The sequence below is a fragment of the Schistocerca gregaria genome, chromosome 4 (assembly GCF_023897955.1).
Source record: "Schistocerca gregaria isolate iqSchGreg1 chromosome 4, iqSchGreg1.2, whole genome shotgun sequence".
In the NCBI taxonomy this organism is placed as follows: Eukaryota; Metazoa; Arthropoda; class Insecta; order Orthoptera; family Acrididae; genus Schistocerca; species Schistocerca gregaria.
The window spans coordinates 81,746,236-81,763,769 of record NC_064923.1 but is presented as its reverse complement, the minus strand read 5'-3'; the positions used below and the strand labels follow the sequence as shown (position 1 = coordinate 81,763,769).

Here is a 17,534-nt window from a genome sequence, read left to right as displayed (position 1 = left end):
TGGTTTCCCGAATGCCTTTACATGAGTCCTAATCTCTCTGTATTCTTATACGTACTATGGAGACAGTTACAGTTCTTGCAAATGTTGGTTCCTTGAACTGAATTTTTCTGTTGTTTACATTTATTGGGCGATCCCACCAACAAGAAAACTGAAAAAGAAGGGATATACAATTTTAAGACGGAAATACTTACATCTACATCTACATGGATATTCTGCAAATCACATTTAAATGCCTGACAGGGTTCATCGAACCACCTTCACAATTCTCTCTTATTCCAATCTTGTATAGCGCGCGGAAAGAAGGAACACATATCTTTCCGCACGAGCTCTAATTTTCCTTATGTTATTGTGGTGATCGTTTCTCATTATGTAGGTCGGTGTCAACAAAATGTTTTAGCATTAGAAGGAGAAAGTTGGTGATTGGAATTTCATGAGAAGATTCCGTCTCAACGAAAAACGCCTTTCTTTTAATTATGTCCAACCCAAATCCTGTATCATGTCTGTGACACACCCTCCCACATTTCGCGATGTACTCCGCCAGTCCTATCTGGTAAAGATCCCACACCGTACAGCAGTATTCTAAAAGAGGACGGACAAGCGTAGTGTAGACAGTCTCCTTAGTAGATCTGTAACATTCTCCAAGAGTCCTGCCAACAAAGGCTTTCTCCACAACATTTTCTATATGTTCCTTCCAATTTAAGTTGTTCGTTGTTGTAATACCTATGTATTTAGTTGAATTTACGGCTTTTAGATTAGACTGATTTATCGTGTAAGCGAAGTTTAACGAATTCCTTGGAGCACTCATGTGGATGACCTCACACTTTTCGTTATTTGTTTATTTATTTATCGACATTTGATGTTAAGTATTAAACACCCTTCTGCATATTGTGTCGAAACCTTTCTCTAAACCTATGAATACTCTAAACGAAGGTTATTGTTAAATATTCATGAAGGTACGTGAAGTATATACTGATAAGCCAAAACATTATGACCACATGCTTAACGGCTTGTTCGACCGTCTTTGGAACCAAATAAATAACTGATTCTGCGTATCAGGGATCCGACAGTTTGTTGGTAGGTTTATGGAGATATGTGGCATTAAATGTCTGTCCAAGGGTCACTTAATTCGCGTACATAACGAGCCTCTGATTTGCGTACGTGGTGGTGGCGCCCTATAGCGACACAGATGGGTTCTACAGGATTTGAATCAGGTCGCCGAGACATCAATGTGAGTTGGCTATAATGCTCCTCAAACCAGTGTAGCACGGTTCTGGTTCCGAGACACGGACAGTTACAGTGCTGAAAGATGTCATCGCCGTCGGGTAAGACATCAAGCATGAAGGGATGCAGCTGGTTCACAGCTGTCGACGTGTCTTCGATTACTGCCACGGCTCCCATGCAAACGCCGGAGAATGTCTCCCACAGCACAATCTCCCAACAGCCTGCCTCCGTGGCGCTCAGCACGTTTCGAGCCGTTGATGACGGCGTTTTTGGAGACGACCAGCGACCTAGTGTAGCAAAAACGGATTCACGCCAAGAGCAGACATGTGTCCATTGATCGACGATGGAATCCCGATGGTCCCGTTGGTTTAAAGACCATGGTTCGCACGCAGGACAAGCGTTGTATGGTTTCTAGGCAGTTTGCCCCGCTCGTTTAAGCGAATGATGGGCTGGTCCTCACTTTCCGCCTCAGAAAACACGATACACAATCAGTTGAAATGCGATCACACAAAGAACAAAGTTCACGCAAATACGGACAAGTGGTGCAGACAATATTCCTGCCTTTGATTGTTGACGACTACGGTGGCTGGAAGCTGTCTCGGCCGCGCAGTTTAATAAAATAAATTTACCAAAATTTGTGTACAGCGGGGCCCTAATCTGGACGGGGTAAAAGCTAACGAAAAGAAGAAAGAGGGACGGTTCTGTAATACGCAAACGTGCCATCGGCCAGTATGCCCGGTGTCTGCCTTTAGCAAAATTCCGCGTGGGGCCAGCAACCTACAGACAGACTGCCCCTCTCTCGCTGCACCAGTGACGTCACAGAGTAGGCCGGCCGCTGCGTGTTGACTTTAAGCGGCGGCAGAGGCGGCGCGCAGCCAGAAGCCGCTGCGGCAGCTGCACTCCGCGCCGCCGGACCGCCGAGGCCTCCAGAAGAAAGCGCGCCCCACATCCGGCCCGCACGTGCCTATATATACAGTGGAGAGCGGGGCGGCGCGACGCCCACAGTGCACATGGCAGCCATGTCGCCCGTCACGCTGGTGAGTCGCTCTGCCAACGTCTCCACCTACACACTGGAGTTGGAAGCTTGTTTACCTCAGTCGTGTAGCGTGTGCCATCTGTTACTTTCGTGATATCGGCATTCGTATCGTGCTTCAGTTTTCTTATCTACAAATATTCGCTATAAGATACGTCATAAGCAATGTACTCTCTTCGTTACCACTTACAGTTCTTGAAGTACACACAGCACGCAGAGTACGAACTTGCCCTCCTTCTAACAGCCGTGTACCGCAAGTCACTAGAGGAACGGATGGTTCCAAATGATTGGAAAAAAGCACAGGTAGCCCAGTCTTCAAGAAGGGTCGTCGAGCAGATGCGCAAAACTATAGACCTATATCTCTGACATCAATCTGTTGTTGAATTTTAGAACATGTTTCTTGCTCGCGTATCATGTCATTTCTGGAAACGCAGAATCTACTCTGTAGGAATCAAATTGGATTCCGGAAACAGCGATCGTGTGAGACCCAACTCGCTTTATTTCTTCATGAGACCCAGAAAATATTACATACAGGCTCCCAGGTAGATGCCATTTTCCTTGACTTCCGGAAGGCCTTCGATACAATTACACACTGTCGCCTGATAAACAAAGTAAGAGCCTACGGAATATCAGACCAGCTGTGTGGCCGGCGGCGGTGGTCTCGCGGTTCTAGGCGCGCAGTCCGGAACCGCGCGACTGCTACGGTCGCAGGTTCAAATCCTGCCTCGGGCATGGATGTGTGTGATGTCCTTAGGTTAGTTAGGTTTAAATAGTTCTAAGTTCTAGGGGACTGATTACCACAGCTGTTAAGTCCCATAGTGCTCAGAGCCATTTGAACCATTTTTTTGAACCAGCTGTGTGGCTGGATTGAAGAGTTTTTAGCAAACAGAACACAGCATGTTGTTCTCAATGGAGAGACGTCTACAGACGTTAGAGTAACCTCTGGCGTGCCACAGGGGAGTGTTATGCCACTATTGCTTTTCACAATATATATAAATGACCTAGTAGATAGTGTCGGAAGTTCCATGCGGCTTTTCGCGAATGATGCTGTAGTATACAGAGAAGTTGCAGCATTAGAAAATTGTAGCGAAATGCAGGAAGATCTGCAGCGGATAGGCACTTGGTGCAGGGAGTGGCAACTGACCCTTAACATAGACAGATGTAGTGTATTGCGAATGCATAGAAAGAAGGATCCTTTATTGTATGATTATATGATAGCGGAACAAACACTGGTAGCAGTTACTTCTGTAAAATATCTGAGAGTATGTGTGCGGAACGATTTGAAGTGGAATGATCATATAAAATTAATTGTTGGTAAGGCGGGTGCCAAGTTGAGATTCATTGGGAGAGTCTTTAGAAAATGCAGTCCATCAACAAAGGAGGTGGCTTACAAAACACTCGTTCTGCCTATACTCGAGTATTGCTCATCAGAGTGGGATCCGTACCAGGTCGGGTTGACGGAGGAGATAGAGAAGATCCAAAGACGAGCGGCGCGTTTTTCGTCACAGGGTTATTTGGTAAGCGTGACAGCGTTACGGAGATGTTTAGCAAACTCAAGTGGCAGACTCTGCAAGAGAGGCGCTCTGCATCGCGATGTAGCTTGCTGTCCAGGTTTCGAGAGGGTGCGTTTCTGGATGAGGTATCGAATATATTGCTTCCCCCTACTTATACCTCCCGAGGAGATCACGAATGTAAATGGGGGACTGATGACCTTCGCTGTTTAGTCCCCCATAAACATCCCAACAACCACCACCACCACGAATGTAAAATTAGAGAGATTCGAGCGCGCACAGAGGCTTTCCGGCAGTCTTTCGTCCCGCGAACCATACGCGACTGGAACAGGAAAGGGAGGTAATAACAGTGGCACGTAAAGGGCCCTCCACCACACACCGTTGGGTGGCTTGCGGAGTATAAATGTAGATGTAGATGAGGTAAACACGCCACCGAAAAAAATATTTTTGATTACTCTTGCCCATATCGGCCTTCGGAAAGGGTTAATACAGCCATCTCAAGACTGTAAATGGTAGAGGAAGTTGTACAAATATGGAATACCATTTTATTTTTCGCTAAAAAATTTCTGAGTTTTTCACACTAAGCAGGCAAAATATCCGTGCCGCGCGGAGTGGCCGCGCGGTTTGAGGCGTCATGTCACGGACTGCGCGGCCCTCCCGCCGGAGGTTCGAGTCCGCCCTCGGGCATCAGTGTGTGTGTGTGTGTGTTGTTCTTAGCATAAGTTAGTGTAAGTTGTTTAACTTGTGTGTAAGTCTAGGAACCGATGAACTCAGCAGTTTGGTCCCTTAAGGAATTCACACACATTTGAACAAATGTCCGTAGCTTTAATGCTTCTTACATTTTCAAATACTTACTACGTTAGGAACATTTGTAAATAAGACGTAACACGAAGTTTGACATTTTAGGCTCTTCAAATTTGGAGATACAAATATGGAACAGTGCATTCGTTTCAAGTTTGTTAAAGTTAAAACAAATAATGGAGAACCAAATAATTCATTGTCAAAGTAAACAGTATAAAACGTAACAATACATCATTTTCAATTATTAAATATTGTCACATTGTTTTCTCTTGTGAAACCTAGAGATCCATTAAATGAGGTTGCTGTAGATTTTCGAATCGAAATATTCTTTTTGTGCCGCTTCAAGAAAAAGTGTAACCACCCTCTTCCAGCCTGGTTACCCAAAAATGGATTCTGGGTATTACTGGCTTTAGCAATCTGAAATGCCATTTGTTGAAAATCCTTTCGGATAAGTCCAAAAACATTAGTTTCGATTGTCATGCTATATTTAATCACCTGTTGTTAGATAGCACAGTTTTTCGCCCAAGTTCGGTCTTAGTGGCTTAATCACTCTCTAGCCCTTTTTAACTGCTGTTTGCGTACCAGACTCATCCCACTTCTTTCGAGCTCGTGAAGTCATTTCTGAGGCAGTGCCTACAAATGAAACTGGTTGTGAAAGTACGAAACAAATACGGAATACTAGTACCCCTTCTTAGTCACACAGCCATCTTGAAATTAACAAACGAAAATAAAATCGATAACTAAATGTAAATAGGCAACAAATACATCATTTTGCGGCTTAATGTAGTACCTATAAAAGAAACTGTTTGTGAAAGTACGAAACAAATACGGAATACTAGTATTCCTTCTTAGTCACACAGCCTTCTTGAAATTCACAAACGAAAATAAAATATGCCACTTTACGACTTAATGTAGTAGCTTAGCCCCTGTTTAGAATATATATTAGTAATTCACAGGAATGAAATTGGAAACCACCAATCTGTAACAACTAAGCTCGTATGAATTCATTAAAATAGCCTCATTCACTCGCAGTGGCAGCCAACTGCAATACGAATGCATCCCAAAGGAGTCTACAGTTGTTGGACGTAGTTTTCAAGTGTCTCACCAGAGTACAGTACTTACAAGGTTAGAAGCTATAGTATTTCATAGTACTACCCCCATTCCATATTTGTACCTTTCCCCTATATTACAGTTTGTTGTGATAATTCAGAGAAGACATCAGTTTAAGTAGTACCCTGGTACGAAGTTACATAGTGTTAGAAAGGAACTGATTCCGGAGTAAAACGAGTCTTACAACCACAATATACTGAAGCGAGTAAAGAAAGCGATGATTTAACACAGCAGATTGATAGTTGCCTGTTACATTGCACCTTTCAGTATTTTATTTGTTGATTTAACAATCGATTATTTTGTTACGGCAGGCTTACTGCAAAAACACAGTTCTGTAGCTAATAACGATTCCGAACAGCTTAGCTACCTTTGGGTGAGTGTGTGAGGTACTCGGGAAGTATTCTTTGAGTTGTTGCTGTGCCAGCTAATCAGCTCACAATCCGACTCGCTGGGAAAGCTGTCGTGGTTTGGAATGCGATGACGCTGCCTGCTGTATGGTGAGATGGTGGTGTGCAGCTTGGCTAGGTGCAAGCTGAACACGCTTGTAACAAGATTTTGTCAATCATTCACAACGAACGCCTGGTTCGTGCGTAACTGTTTTTTCCTGATTCTCATGGTGATGTTTTGGAAGCATGTCTCATTCGCTCTTTGTCTTTTTCTGAGAAGGTATGTTTAGAGTCTCGGTACAGGATCTGTTAGCTGTTAATTCATCCGATCAGTTTCGCTACACTCCCCACCAATGAACCTTTGTCAATAGTTTGCGATTTGTGACTAAATTACTTTCTGAGAGTCAGTAGTATGGGTTTATATCAAAATACTGTTTGTCACTCATTTTCTTGTTTAGATGGATCATGGCGACTTGCACTCAGAAATTGGAACACGTTTCTTTGATGTGAAACCCGCTATTTGCCTTTTGAGGTTGATTGGAACTTTAGAGGTATCTTACTGCAGTTGATACCAACAAGAGTAGTAATAACGCGAATATTATGTTTCACATTTCTTTGCATGAGATTCAGTGGAAATGGTGTTCATTGGTATTTATTGTACAGAAAATTCGGTTATTTGAAGCCTTGTTCTATGAGAATGCCTGAACATGCCTGTTGCACTGCACTGGGCTGTAAGAAACATTGGTTTACACGTCTTTATGTTTGCTGAGATATTCTGTGCAACTGCTCATGTTCACTCAAATTCAATTTCGTTTTTTAAATCGTTGTAAGTGTCCTCTATCTATGTAATTTTCTACAAAATCTTTCCAGTCAGATCGATCTATTAATTTGAGTCATGGCTCTAAACATTTTATTTAATGGGCCATTTCTCATAATTCAGGTCATACGTGAGCTTATTTTCATAGGTAATCCGTCTTTAAACTCTAGCAGGAATCTTACAAGGTAATCTCTTAATTTTTTTGACTTTGTCCGCAGCTTGTGGTCTTGCGGTAGCGTTCTTGCTTCCTGCGCACGGGGTCCCAGGTTCGATTACCGGCGGTGTCAAGGATTTTCTCTACCTCGTGATGAATGGGTGTTGTGTCATCATCATTTCATCCTCATTGACGCGCAAGTCGCCGATGTAGCGCCAACTAAAAAGGACTTGCACTACGGCGGTCGAACTTCCACGCGTGGGTCCTCCCGGCCAACAATGCCACACGATCATTCATTTTTCGACTTTTTTTACCACTGAATCCATATTTAATCTAAGTTTTTTCTATAACGTACTTTTTTTCTTCAAAAGGAATAGAAAATACGCTAAACACAACGCGTGTAATCAGAATGGAAAACATTTGATTCTTCTTCTTCCTCTTGTTGTTATTCTTTCAGTGATTAGGCGACCCGCCTGTTGCAATTACAGAGGAAGTTGTTGCGAGCCATTTATTCGTCTACATGTGTGTGGCACCATTTGGCATATTTTTGGTATCCTTTCTTTTGCATTCTATTCAGGTGTTAACGACATATTACTTTATTGCCTTCACCCTATGTTCCGCTTTCAAAGTGTTACCTTCTCTTCACACATCGTCATTTTCATATCTATCCAGGATCGCGCAGCCGTTCGCGGCTGTTGCCGGCATCGAGGTTTCCTTCCTCTTTACGCCTACTTCTAATACAGTACTTTCTCTGATGAACGGTGTTTTGTACGCTTCTAAGAAGCGACATACAGCGCCTCCCACCACACTGGTATATCAGCAACCCTGATATCGTCTCTCCACCGCTTTTCGTCGTGACAGTAACACTGACATCGTTCGTCGATGATATTCGTCAAGTTTTTAGGGAAAAAAGAAGCTAAGCGACTATGCAGTAAGTGATTTCCAAGCCTCATAAAAAAGCGTAACTCCTTAAAAACTGAGATTCGTGAGAGCCATAAATGGGTATTATTTGGTATAAAGCTAAACATATGCATAAAAACAACATGTGTTAACAAGTGCAATACTTACAGAGTCTTGATTTCCAAAACAGAAATTGCTACGTTGTCATACTTACTTTCAATGAAATGAATGAAATGATAAGAACACTGGGGAGTGCAACAGCTCATCTGGATCTTAAATCTTGATGACGTGCCATTGCAGCAGCACTAACCGATGTAACAACTGTGCCAGATACTTTTCGTCTTATATAGGCGTTGCCGATCGCAGCGCCGCATTCTGTCTGTTTACATATCTCTGTATTTGAATAAGCATGCCTATGCTAGTTTCTTTGGCGCTTCAGTGTAATAAAGGACAATCGTTGTCCAAGGATCGGCTGTTAAACATAATTACGTACATGGAAGGCCATCCGCAGCATAGTAAAACAAAACAGTTATAAATAGGTTTCCCCATAAGTCCGCAGCAATACGACTGCAAGGCGCAAAAGAAAACATAGAGATATTCAAGGCAGGACAAGGTAAACTTGTTACAAAAACTGGTGTTTGCGTATTCCAAGGATGCTCGATGCAGTTTAGAAGATGTGCATGACAGTGATATATTACTTTATGCTCATCAAACTGCGCGTGACGTAGATTACAATGATTGCAGGGGAAGCAGTAGGTGGTTGCATACTTTAAACGGTGCTACAGAATTGGAAGACGTAAGATAATGAAAATTCAAAGAAACCGCCAACTTGGCGATGCACGGCAAACTTTCAAATCGGCCCCAAAATTTGTAGATGTGGTAAAAAAAATTATCCCATCTTCAACTAAGGAGTTTGTTTTTCGACCAATCGGGATCTGAAGCGGAAATGTGTATGAAAGGAACCCTGGAAATTAGAGATACCAAGAGAGTTGTATCAAGATCGACTAACATCAACACCTGAAGGCATTCGTATACAATTATGCCGACTGTTAATCTGGGCCGGCCAGAGTGGCCGAGCGGTTCTAGGCGCTACAATCTGGAACCGCGCGACCGCTACGGTCGCAGGTTCGAATCCTGCCTCGAGCATGGATGTGTGTGATGTCCTTAGGCTAGTTAGGTTTAAGTAGTTCTAAGTTCTAGGGGACTGATGATCTCAGAAGTTAAGTCCCATAGTGCCCAGAGCCATTTGAACCATTTTTTTTGTTAATCTGGACTAAGTTCGCTGGAAAGTTATTTATTGTGCTGAGGGTAGTTGGAGGTGTTGCGCCGCGTACGATTCTTTCTCGTGTGGGTGATCTTGCAAGGAGAATAGTGAATATTCACGTCACAACGAGCAATAGTGCGAAAATGGGCGTAAGATGACTACAACTATAGTTTTTTGGCCGAAATAACTTGCTTTTGCTTGTTTCCTGTTCCGCGTATAAAAATCATAAGCCTTCATTGCAAACTATCCCACTTGAAAAGTTTGTGACATTGCAATTCATACCACCTGACTCCAATGGACAAATGTAGCCACTGGATGTTTGTTTTTTCCGTGCCTATAAAACATAATTATCGCACTATCTGCAGCTACGCATTAGAGGATACCCAGTTTCACGATGAACTCGGTGGCAGACTGTTTCTCAGTCGGTTGCACGCCATCGTACCCCATCAGACCTCATAACTCTGCTGTACGAGTGTGATTCTGCATGCATTCTTTAAGAGTGGATTGCTAGCTGAAATTCCCGCACGGCTTACAACTCTCAAGACCTCTCTTCGATCTTGATGGTGCGAGCCTTTGTGATCACTGTGACGTGTCATTTTTCATTCAGTGTTCATAGTGCAAGGTGATGGTTTGTTGTGATCAATTCTTGAATGTTTATGATGTCCATTTTGTGAAGTGTACTACATACATCTCATAGAAGGTTGATCTCTGTTCCTCTCAAACGATTATTTTCTGTCGGCCTCCTGATACACAGAGTGAATCATTAGCAGCTAGATTTTTCCTGTCATAATGATTAACACAACACTTTCAAATCAGCAATAATAAAGATTGAAATGTTGACCTCGCTACTCAAGGGGTTCCTTGTCAATTTATAGAGGCCACATACCGCCCTGTTCACCATCACGCACTATTCAACTCTAACTGGACTGTTGCGTTACTCTAACCTCCTTTACGGAGGGTGTACGTAGCGATTTTCCGTAATCGAAGGAATTTTAGAAACGAATTTTTGATTTAAATTTTTTTTAAAAGTAGTTTATAATTACGGGCTCTCGTAGACCCAAACACCTTGTCAACTCCGACTGCTGCAGTACTAGATTTTGGTGATTGGCTTAAACGTACTCTTATTTCAGGATTAAGAAACAGCATGTCAGTTTAAGTCATTTCCCAAGAGAATGTGTCCTGAACACAGGAAATGTGAGAACAACACAGGTCCGTGATGTGCAGCGTCCACCTCTGAGACCTGAGCTATGAAAGCAATACGCTACTTGAAATTTAAGTGCTGGCCATCCCATAGCTGAGTTCACCCTGACTGGACGCTTCCGGAATTTTCTTTACCTCAAAACCGTAACGTTATCACAGAGGTTCGAGAAGCGTCGCGTTAAAATTTCTGTCGATGTCTTGCCACACAAATTCGCGCGGTTATCAGCCTTATCCTCCCCCCATGAACCATGGACCTTGCCGTTGGTGGGGAGGCTTGCGTGCCTCAGCGATACAGATGGCCGTACCGTAGGTGCAACCACAACGGAGGGGTATCTGTTGAGAGGCCAGACAAACGTGTGGTTCCTGAAGAGGGGCAGCAGCCTTTTCAGTAGTTGCAGGGGCAACAGTCTGGATGATTGACTGATCTGGCCTTGCAACATTAACCAAAACGGCCTTGCTGTGCTGGTACTGCGAACGGCTGAAAGCAAGGGGAAACTACAGCCGTAATTTTTTCCGAGGACATGCAGCTTTACTGTATGATTAAATGATGATGGCATCCTCTTGGGTAAAATATTCCGGAGGTAAAATAGTCCCCCATTCGGATCTCCGGGCGGGGACTACTCAGGAGGATGTCGTTATCAGGAGAAAGAAAACTGGCGTTCTACGGATCGGAGCGTGGAATGTCAGATCCCTTAATCGGGCAGGTAGGTTAGAAAATTTAAAAAGGGAAATGGATAGGTTAAAGTTAGATATAGTGGGAATTAGTGAAGTTCGGTGGCAGGAGGAACAAGACTACTGGTCAGGTGACTACAGGGTTATAAACACAAAATCAAATAGGGGTAATGCAGGAGTAGGTTTAATAATGAATAGGAAAATAGGAATGCGGGTAAGCTACTACAAACAGCATAGTGAACGCATTATTGTGGCCAAGATAGATACGAAGCCCACACCTACTACAGTAGTACAAGTTTATATGCCAACTAGCTCTGCAGATGATGAAGAAATTGAAGAAATGTACGATGAAATAAAAGAAATTATTCAGATAGTGAAGGGAGACGAAAATTTAATAGTAATGGGTGACTGGAATTCGAGTGTAGGAAAAGGGAGAGAAGGAAACATAGTAGGTGAATATGGATTGGGGCTAAGAAATGAAAGAGGAAGCCGCCTAGTAGAATTTTGCACAGAGCACAACTTAATCATAGCTAACACTTGGTTTAAGAATCATGAAAGAAGGTTGTATACGTGGAAGAACCCTGGAGATACTAAAAGGTATCAGATAGATTATATAATGGTAAGACAGAGATTTAGGAACCAGGTTTTAAGTTGTAAGACATTTCCAGGGGCAGATGTGGACTCTGACCACAATCTATTGGTTATGACCTGTAGATTAAAACTGAAGAAACTGCAAAAATGTGGGAAATTAAGGAGATGGGACCTGGATAAACTGAAAGAACCAGAGGTTGTACAGAGTTTCAGGGAGAGGATAAGGGAACAATTGGCAGGAATAGGGGAAAGAAATACAGTAGAAGAAGAATGGGTAGCTCTGAGGGATGAAGTAGTGAAGGCAGCAGAGGATAAAGTAGGTACAAAGACGAGGGCTGCTAGAAATCCTTGGGTAACAGAAGAAATATTGAATTTAATTGATGAAAGGAGAAAATATAAAAATGCAGTAAATGAAGCAGGCAAAAAGGAATACAAACGTCTCAAAAATGAGATCGACAGGAAGTGCAAAATGGCTAAACAGGGATGGCTAGAGGACAAATGTAAGGATGTAGAAGCTTATCTCACTAGGGGTAAGATAGATACTGCCTACAGGAAAATTAAAGAGACCTTTGGAGAGAAGAGAACCATGTGTATGAATATCAAGAGCTCAGATGGCAACCCAGTTCTAAGCAAAGAAGGGAAGGCAGAAAGGTGGAAGGAGTATATAGAAGGTTTATACAAGGGCGATGTACTTGAGGACAATATTATGGAAATGGAAATGTAGATGAAGACGAAATGGGAGATACGATACTGCGTGAAGAGTTTGACAGAGCACTGAAAGACCTGAGTCGAAACAAGGCCCCCGGAGTAGACAACATTCCATTAGAACTACTGACGGCCTTGGGAGAACCAGTCCTAACAAAACTCTACCAGCTGGTGAGCAAGATGTATGAGACAGGCGAAATACCCTCAGACTTCAAGAAGAATATAATAATTCCAATCCCAAAGAAAGCAGGTGCTGACAGATGTGAAAATTACCGAACTATCAGTTTAATAAGCCACGGCTGCAAAATACTAACGCGAATTCTTTACAGACGAATGGAAAAACTGGTAGATGCAGACCTCGGGGAGGATCAGTTTGGATTCCGTCGAAATGTTGGAACACTTGAGGCAATACTGACCTTACGACTTATCTTAGAAGAAAGATTAAGAAAAGGCAAACCTACGTTTCTAGCATTTGTAGACTTAGAGAAAGCTTTTGACAATGTTGACTGGAATACTCTTTTTCAAATTCTAAAGGTGGCAGGGGTAAAATACAGGGAGCGAAAGGCTATTTATAATTTGTACAGAAACCAGATGGCAGTAATAAGAGTCGAGGGGCATGAAAGGGAAGCAGTGGTTGGGAAAGGAGTGAGACAGGGTTGTAGCCTCTCCCCGATGTTATTCAATCTGTATATTGAGCAAGCAGTAAAGGAAACAAAAGAAAAATTTGGAGTAGGTATTAAAATTCATGGAGACGAAGTAAAAACTTTGAGGTTCGCCGATGACATTGTAATTCTGTCAGAGACGGCAAAGGACTTGGAAGAGCAGTTGAACGGAATGGACAGTGTCTTGAAAGGAGGATATAAGATGAACATTAACAAAAGCAAAACGAGGATAATGGAATGTAGTCAAATTAAATCGGGTGATGCTGAGGAAATTAGATTAGGAAATGAGACACTTAAAGTAGTAAAGGAGTTTTGCTATTTAGGAAGTAAAATAACTGATGATGGTCGAAGTAGAGAGGATATAAAATGTAGACTGGCAATGGCAAGGAAAGCGTTTCTGAAGAAGAGAAATTTGTTAACATCGAATATAGATTTATGTATCAGGAAGTCGTTTCTGAAAGTATTTGTATGGAGTGTAGCCATGTATGGAAGTGAAACATGGACGGTAACTAGTTTGGACAAGAAGAGAATAGAAGCTTTCGAAATGTGGTGCTACAGAAGAATACTGAAGATAAGGTGGCTCGATCACGTAACTAATGAGGAGGTATTGAATAGGATTGGGGAGAAGAGAAGTTTGTGGCACAACTTGACTAGAAGAAGGGATCGGTTGGTAGGACATGTTTTGAGGCATCAAGGGATCACAAATTTAGCATTGGAGGGCAGCGTGGAGGGTAAAAATCGTAGAGGGAGACCGAGAGATCAGTACACTAAGCAGATTCAGAAGGATGTAGGTTGCAGTAGGTACTGGGAGATGAAGCAGCTTGCACAGGATAGAGTAGCATGGAGAGCTGCATCAAACCAGTCTCAGGACTGAAGACAACAACAACAACAACAACATCAGCCTTATCGCTGACAGCCTCTGCGATACCGGAGTAACTGTCCGAAGGAGGAAACTGTCAGTGCGTGAACTGTCATGGACGTGATAAATTAGGAAAACAAATAACAAAATGGATATGCTACAGCAGGCAATTTGTTTGCTACTAGCGGATTGCGTCATTATGTGGGTGCCACTCCTGCTATACATCTCCGTCGAAAAAGTTCAGAGACACTTTTATTCCTAGAGTAGAAGTGACGTCGGCGAGGTAACCACGGTGAAAGCTTGAACTAACAACTGTAAACAATAGATGTGTATTCGATCACTCAGTTGGGAATAGACTGTGTAAAGCAGTCGGACCGTAGTTTACCAACGTTGTTGTGTCTCAAGTCACGATGAAGTAACATCCATAAATAAAGTGTTCCTGACAGACTGTACAATGTTTTGAAAAAGAGGGAAGGGTGTGCAAAATTTGACCCTCACACCTTCACTCTCGAACAAAAACGGCGACACATGGACACCTGCCTCGTGTTGGTTTCAGTGCAAATCGGGTGCAGTTATTCTGTGGAAAAAATCAGTACACATCACGAACTTTCCGTTATCAATACAAACCAGTCATAAAATGATAAAGTGCAGTAACTCACACGAAGGGGCAATGCTTCGACGAGATAACAACATTCAAGGCAATGTGGTGCTCGAGTTCAACAACATCCCAAAGAAGGATTTGTCTCATAGTTTCACATGCTTGTGTAAACTTCTGTGTTTTGCATTCTAGTGGGGAGAGACCAAGTAGAACAGCTCAGACATTAAAACCACCAACTTAACTCCTCTCTATTTCTTACTAACCCAGTTTGAAACTTTTTGTACTGGTGGGATTAACTGTAGTATACCTGGACAGTACATATATAACGTTCACTACTTTCAACTTCGAGAAGGCTATACCTTGCAATCAATTTTATAGTGTGGACATTTTAACATCATGTCTACATCTACATCAACATATACATCTACATGGATACTCTACAAATCACATTTAAGTGCCTGGCAGAGGCTTCATCGAACCACCTTCACAATTTCTATTATTCCAACCTCGTATAGCGAGCAGAAAGAACGAACGCCGGCGTCTTTCCGTTCGAGCTCTGATTTCGCTTATTTTATAATGGTGAGCCTTTCTATGTAGGTCGGTGTCAGCAAAATATTTTCGCATTCGAAGGAGAAAGTGGTGATTGGAATTTCGAGAGAAGATTCCGCAGCAACGAAAAACGCCTTTCTTTTAATGATGTCCACTCTAAATCCTGTATCACGACAGTGAAATTCCCTTCTCTATTTCGGGATAATACAAAACGAGCTGGTCTTCTTTGAACTTTCTCGATCTACTCCGTTAAGCCTATCCGGTAAGGGTCCCAGATCGAGCAGGAGTACTGCAAAAAAGGACGGACAAGAGTAGTGTAGGCAGTCTCCTTAGTAGATCTTTAACATTTTGCAAGAGTTCTGCCAATAAAAGGCAGCCATTTTGGGTAGCCTTCCCCATTACATTTTCTATGCGTTCTTTCCAATTTAAGTTGTTCGTAATTCTAATACCTAGGTATTTAGCTCAATTTACTGCTTTTAGATTAGACTCATTTATCGTGTAAGCGAAGTTTAACGAGTTCCTTTTAGTACTCATGTGGATGACCTCACACTTTTCGTTACTTGGGGTCAACTGCCACTTTTCGCACCATTGAGATATTTTTTCTAAATCGTTTTGCAGTTTGTTTTGATCTTCTGATGACTTTATTAATCGATAAACGACAGCGTCATCTGCAAACAACCGAAGACAGCTGCTCAGATTGTCTCCCAAATCTTTTATATAGATAAGGAACAGCAAAGGGCCTATAACACTAACTTGGGGAACGCCTGAAATCACTTCTGTTTTACTCTATGACTTTCCCTCATTTACTACGGACCGTGACCTCTCTGACAGGAAACCGCAAATCCAGTCACATAACTGAGACGATATTCTATAAGCACGCAATTTTACTACGAGCCCCTTGTGTGGTGCAGTGTCAAAAGCCTTCCGGAAATCCAGGAATACGGAATCGATCTGAAATCCCTTGTCAATAGCACTCAGCACTTCATGTGAATAAAGAGCTAGTTGTGTTTCACAGCAACGATGTTTTCTAAACTCATGTTGACTGTGTGTCAATAGACCGTTTCCTTCGAGGTAATTTATAATGTTCGAACACTACATATGTTCTAAAATCCTGCTGCATATTAACGTTAACGATATGGGCCTGTAATTTAGTGGATTACTTCTACTGCTTATCTTGAATATTGATGTGACCTGTGCAACTTTCCAGTCTTTGGGTACGGATCTGTCATTTAAGAGTTAGAAGTTTTATGCTATTACGCAGTTAACTCTGGCGTTCAGTTCCACCAGAGCGCAATACGTATATATTTACATTGTCACTGCTCCCCTGTTCGTGTTCAACTGTATTTGTTCTTTTACCCAAGTGCTACAGGCAGCATTTTCAAACGTTACTACATAACACATTCAAATGCTTATAACTGCAGGACCCTACATAGAAGTTCTCTGCAGTTTGTTATTTAGTTACTTCGTATTTTAATGTCACTCTTGTGCCTTTCACAGCATCTGATGACGACTTTCTTAGGAGTCGAAAGAGGATATAAGGTTCGCATGGTCCGAGTCTGAAACAATATAACAGAAAATATCGTGAAATAAGCTATAAAACGGTACAATGGCTGTGAATTGCCGCTTTACTTGAGATCAATCGACTTTGACAAAACTTCTCAGTCAGATTCGTCATTCCTATACTACAGCCCTTGACAAACGAACGACTTATTCACCTTGTCTCAGAACACTGAACAATGTACGTCTACGCCACAGCTACAGCCTTCACTGGCGTACGCATCGACAGAGCAGAACTGAAAACAATGATATTCCGTATGACTCAACTACCCTCATTCACCCTATATGAAGTTTTTAGAGCCTTCAAATGGAACATCTAACAAGGACGGGTACCCAGCTGTTGTCACGTACATTCTGAATCTTTTATAGTCTGTAGAGTAGCCAATATCGAAATATGCACACCACTCAAATTACAGCTGCTATCAGCAAGAAACATAGGAACTAGACAGTGATTCCCAACCTGGGGATAGCTACACCTGAGAGGTAAAATGAAGTATTCCTGTAAACAAGTAAGGTTCGATTATGTTTCAGCCACAAAACTACATTGTTTAAAAAAATTAATGTCATTAATTCATTAGGCCAATAGATTATAGGTACGCTACCGACCATCAAAATTTCTACACCACGAAGATGACGTGGTACAGACGCGAAATTTAACCGATAGGAAGAAGATGCTGTGATGTGCAAATGATTAGCTTTTCAGAGTATTCACACAAGGTTGGCCCCGATGGCGACACCTACAACGTGCCCATATGAGGAAAGTTTCCAACCGATTTCTCATACACAAACAGCAGTTGACCGGCGCTGCCTGGTGAAACGTTGTTGTGATGCCTCGTGTAAGCAGGAGAAATGCGTACCATCACGATTCCGACATTGATAAAGGTCGGGTTGTAGCCTACCGCGATTGCGGTTTATCGTATCGCGACATTGCTGCTCGCGTTGGT

The 17,534-nt window shown here is 42.4% G+C and overlaps 1 protein-coding gene across 1 annotated transcript in view; it reads left to right on the top strand.

The window, feature by feature from the left end:
* LOC126267607 (Wilms tumor protein homolog) overlaps nucleotides 1-17,534 on the top strand; it is a 100,477-nt gene that overhangs the window by 21,931 nt on the left and 61,012 nt on the right. The window contains exon 2 of the mRNA XM_049972908.1: nucleotides 2,075-2,258. Coding sequence (XP_049828865.1) covers nucleotides 2,075-2,258 — 184 coding nt within the window. The remainder of the gene's footprint in view (nucleotides 1-2,074; nucleotides 2,259-17,534) is intronic.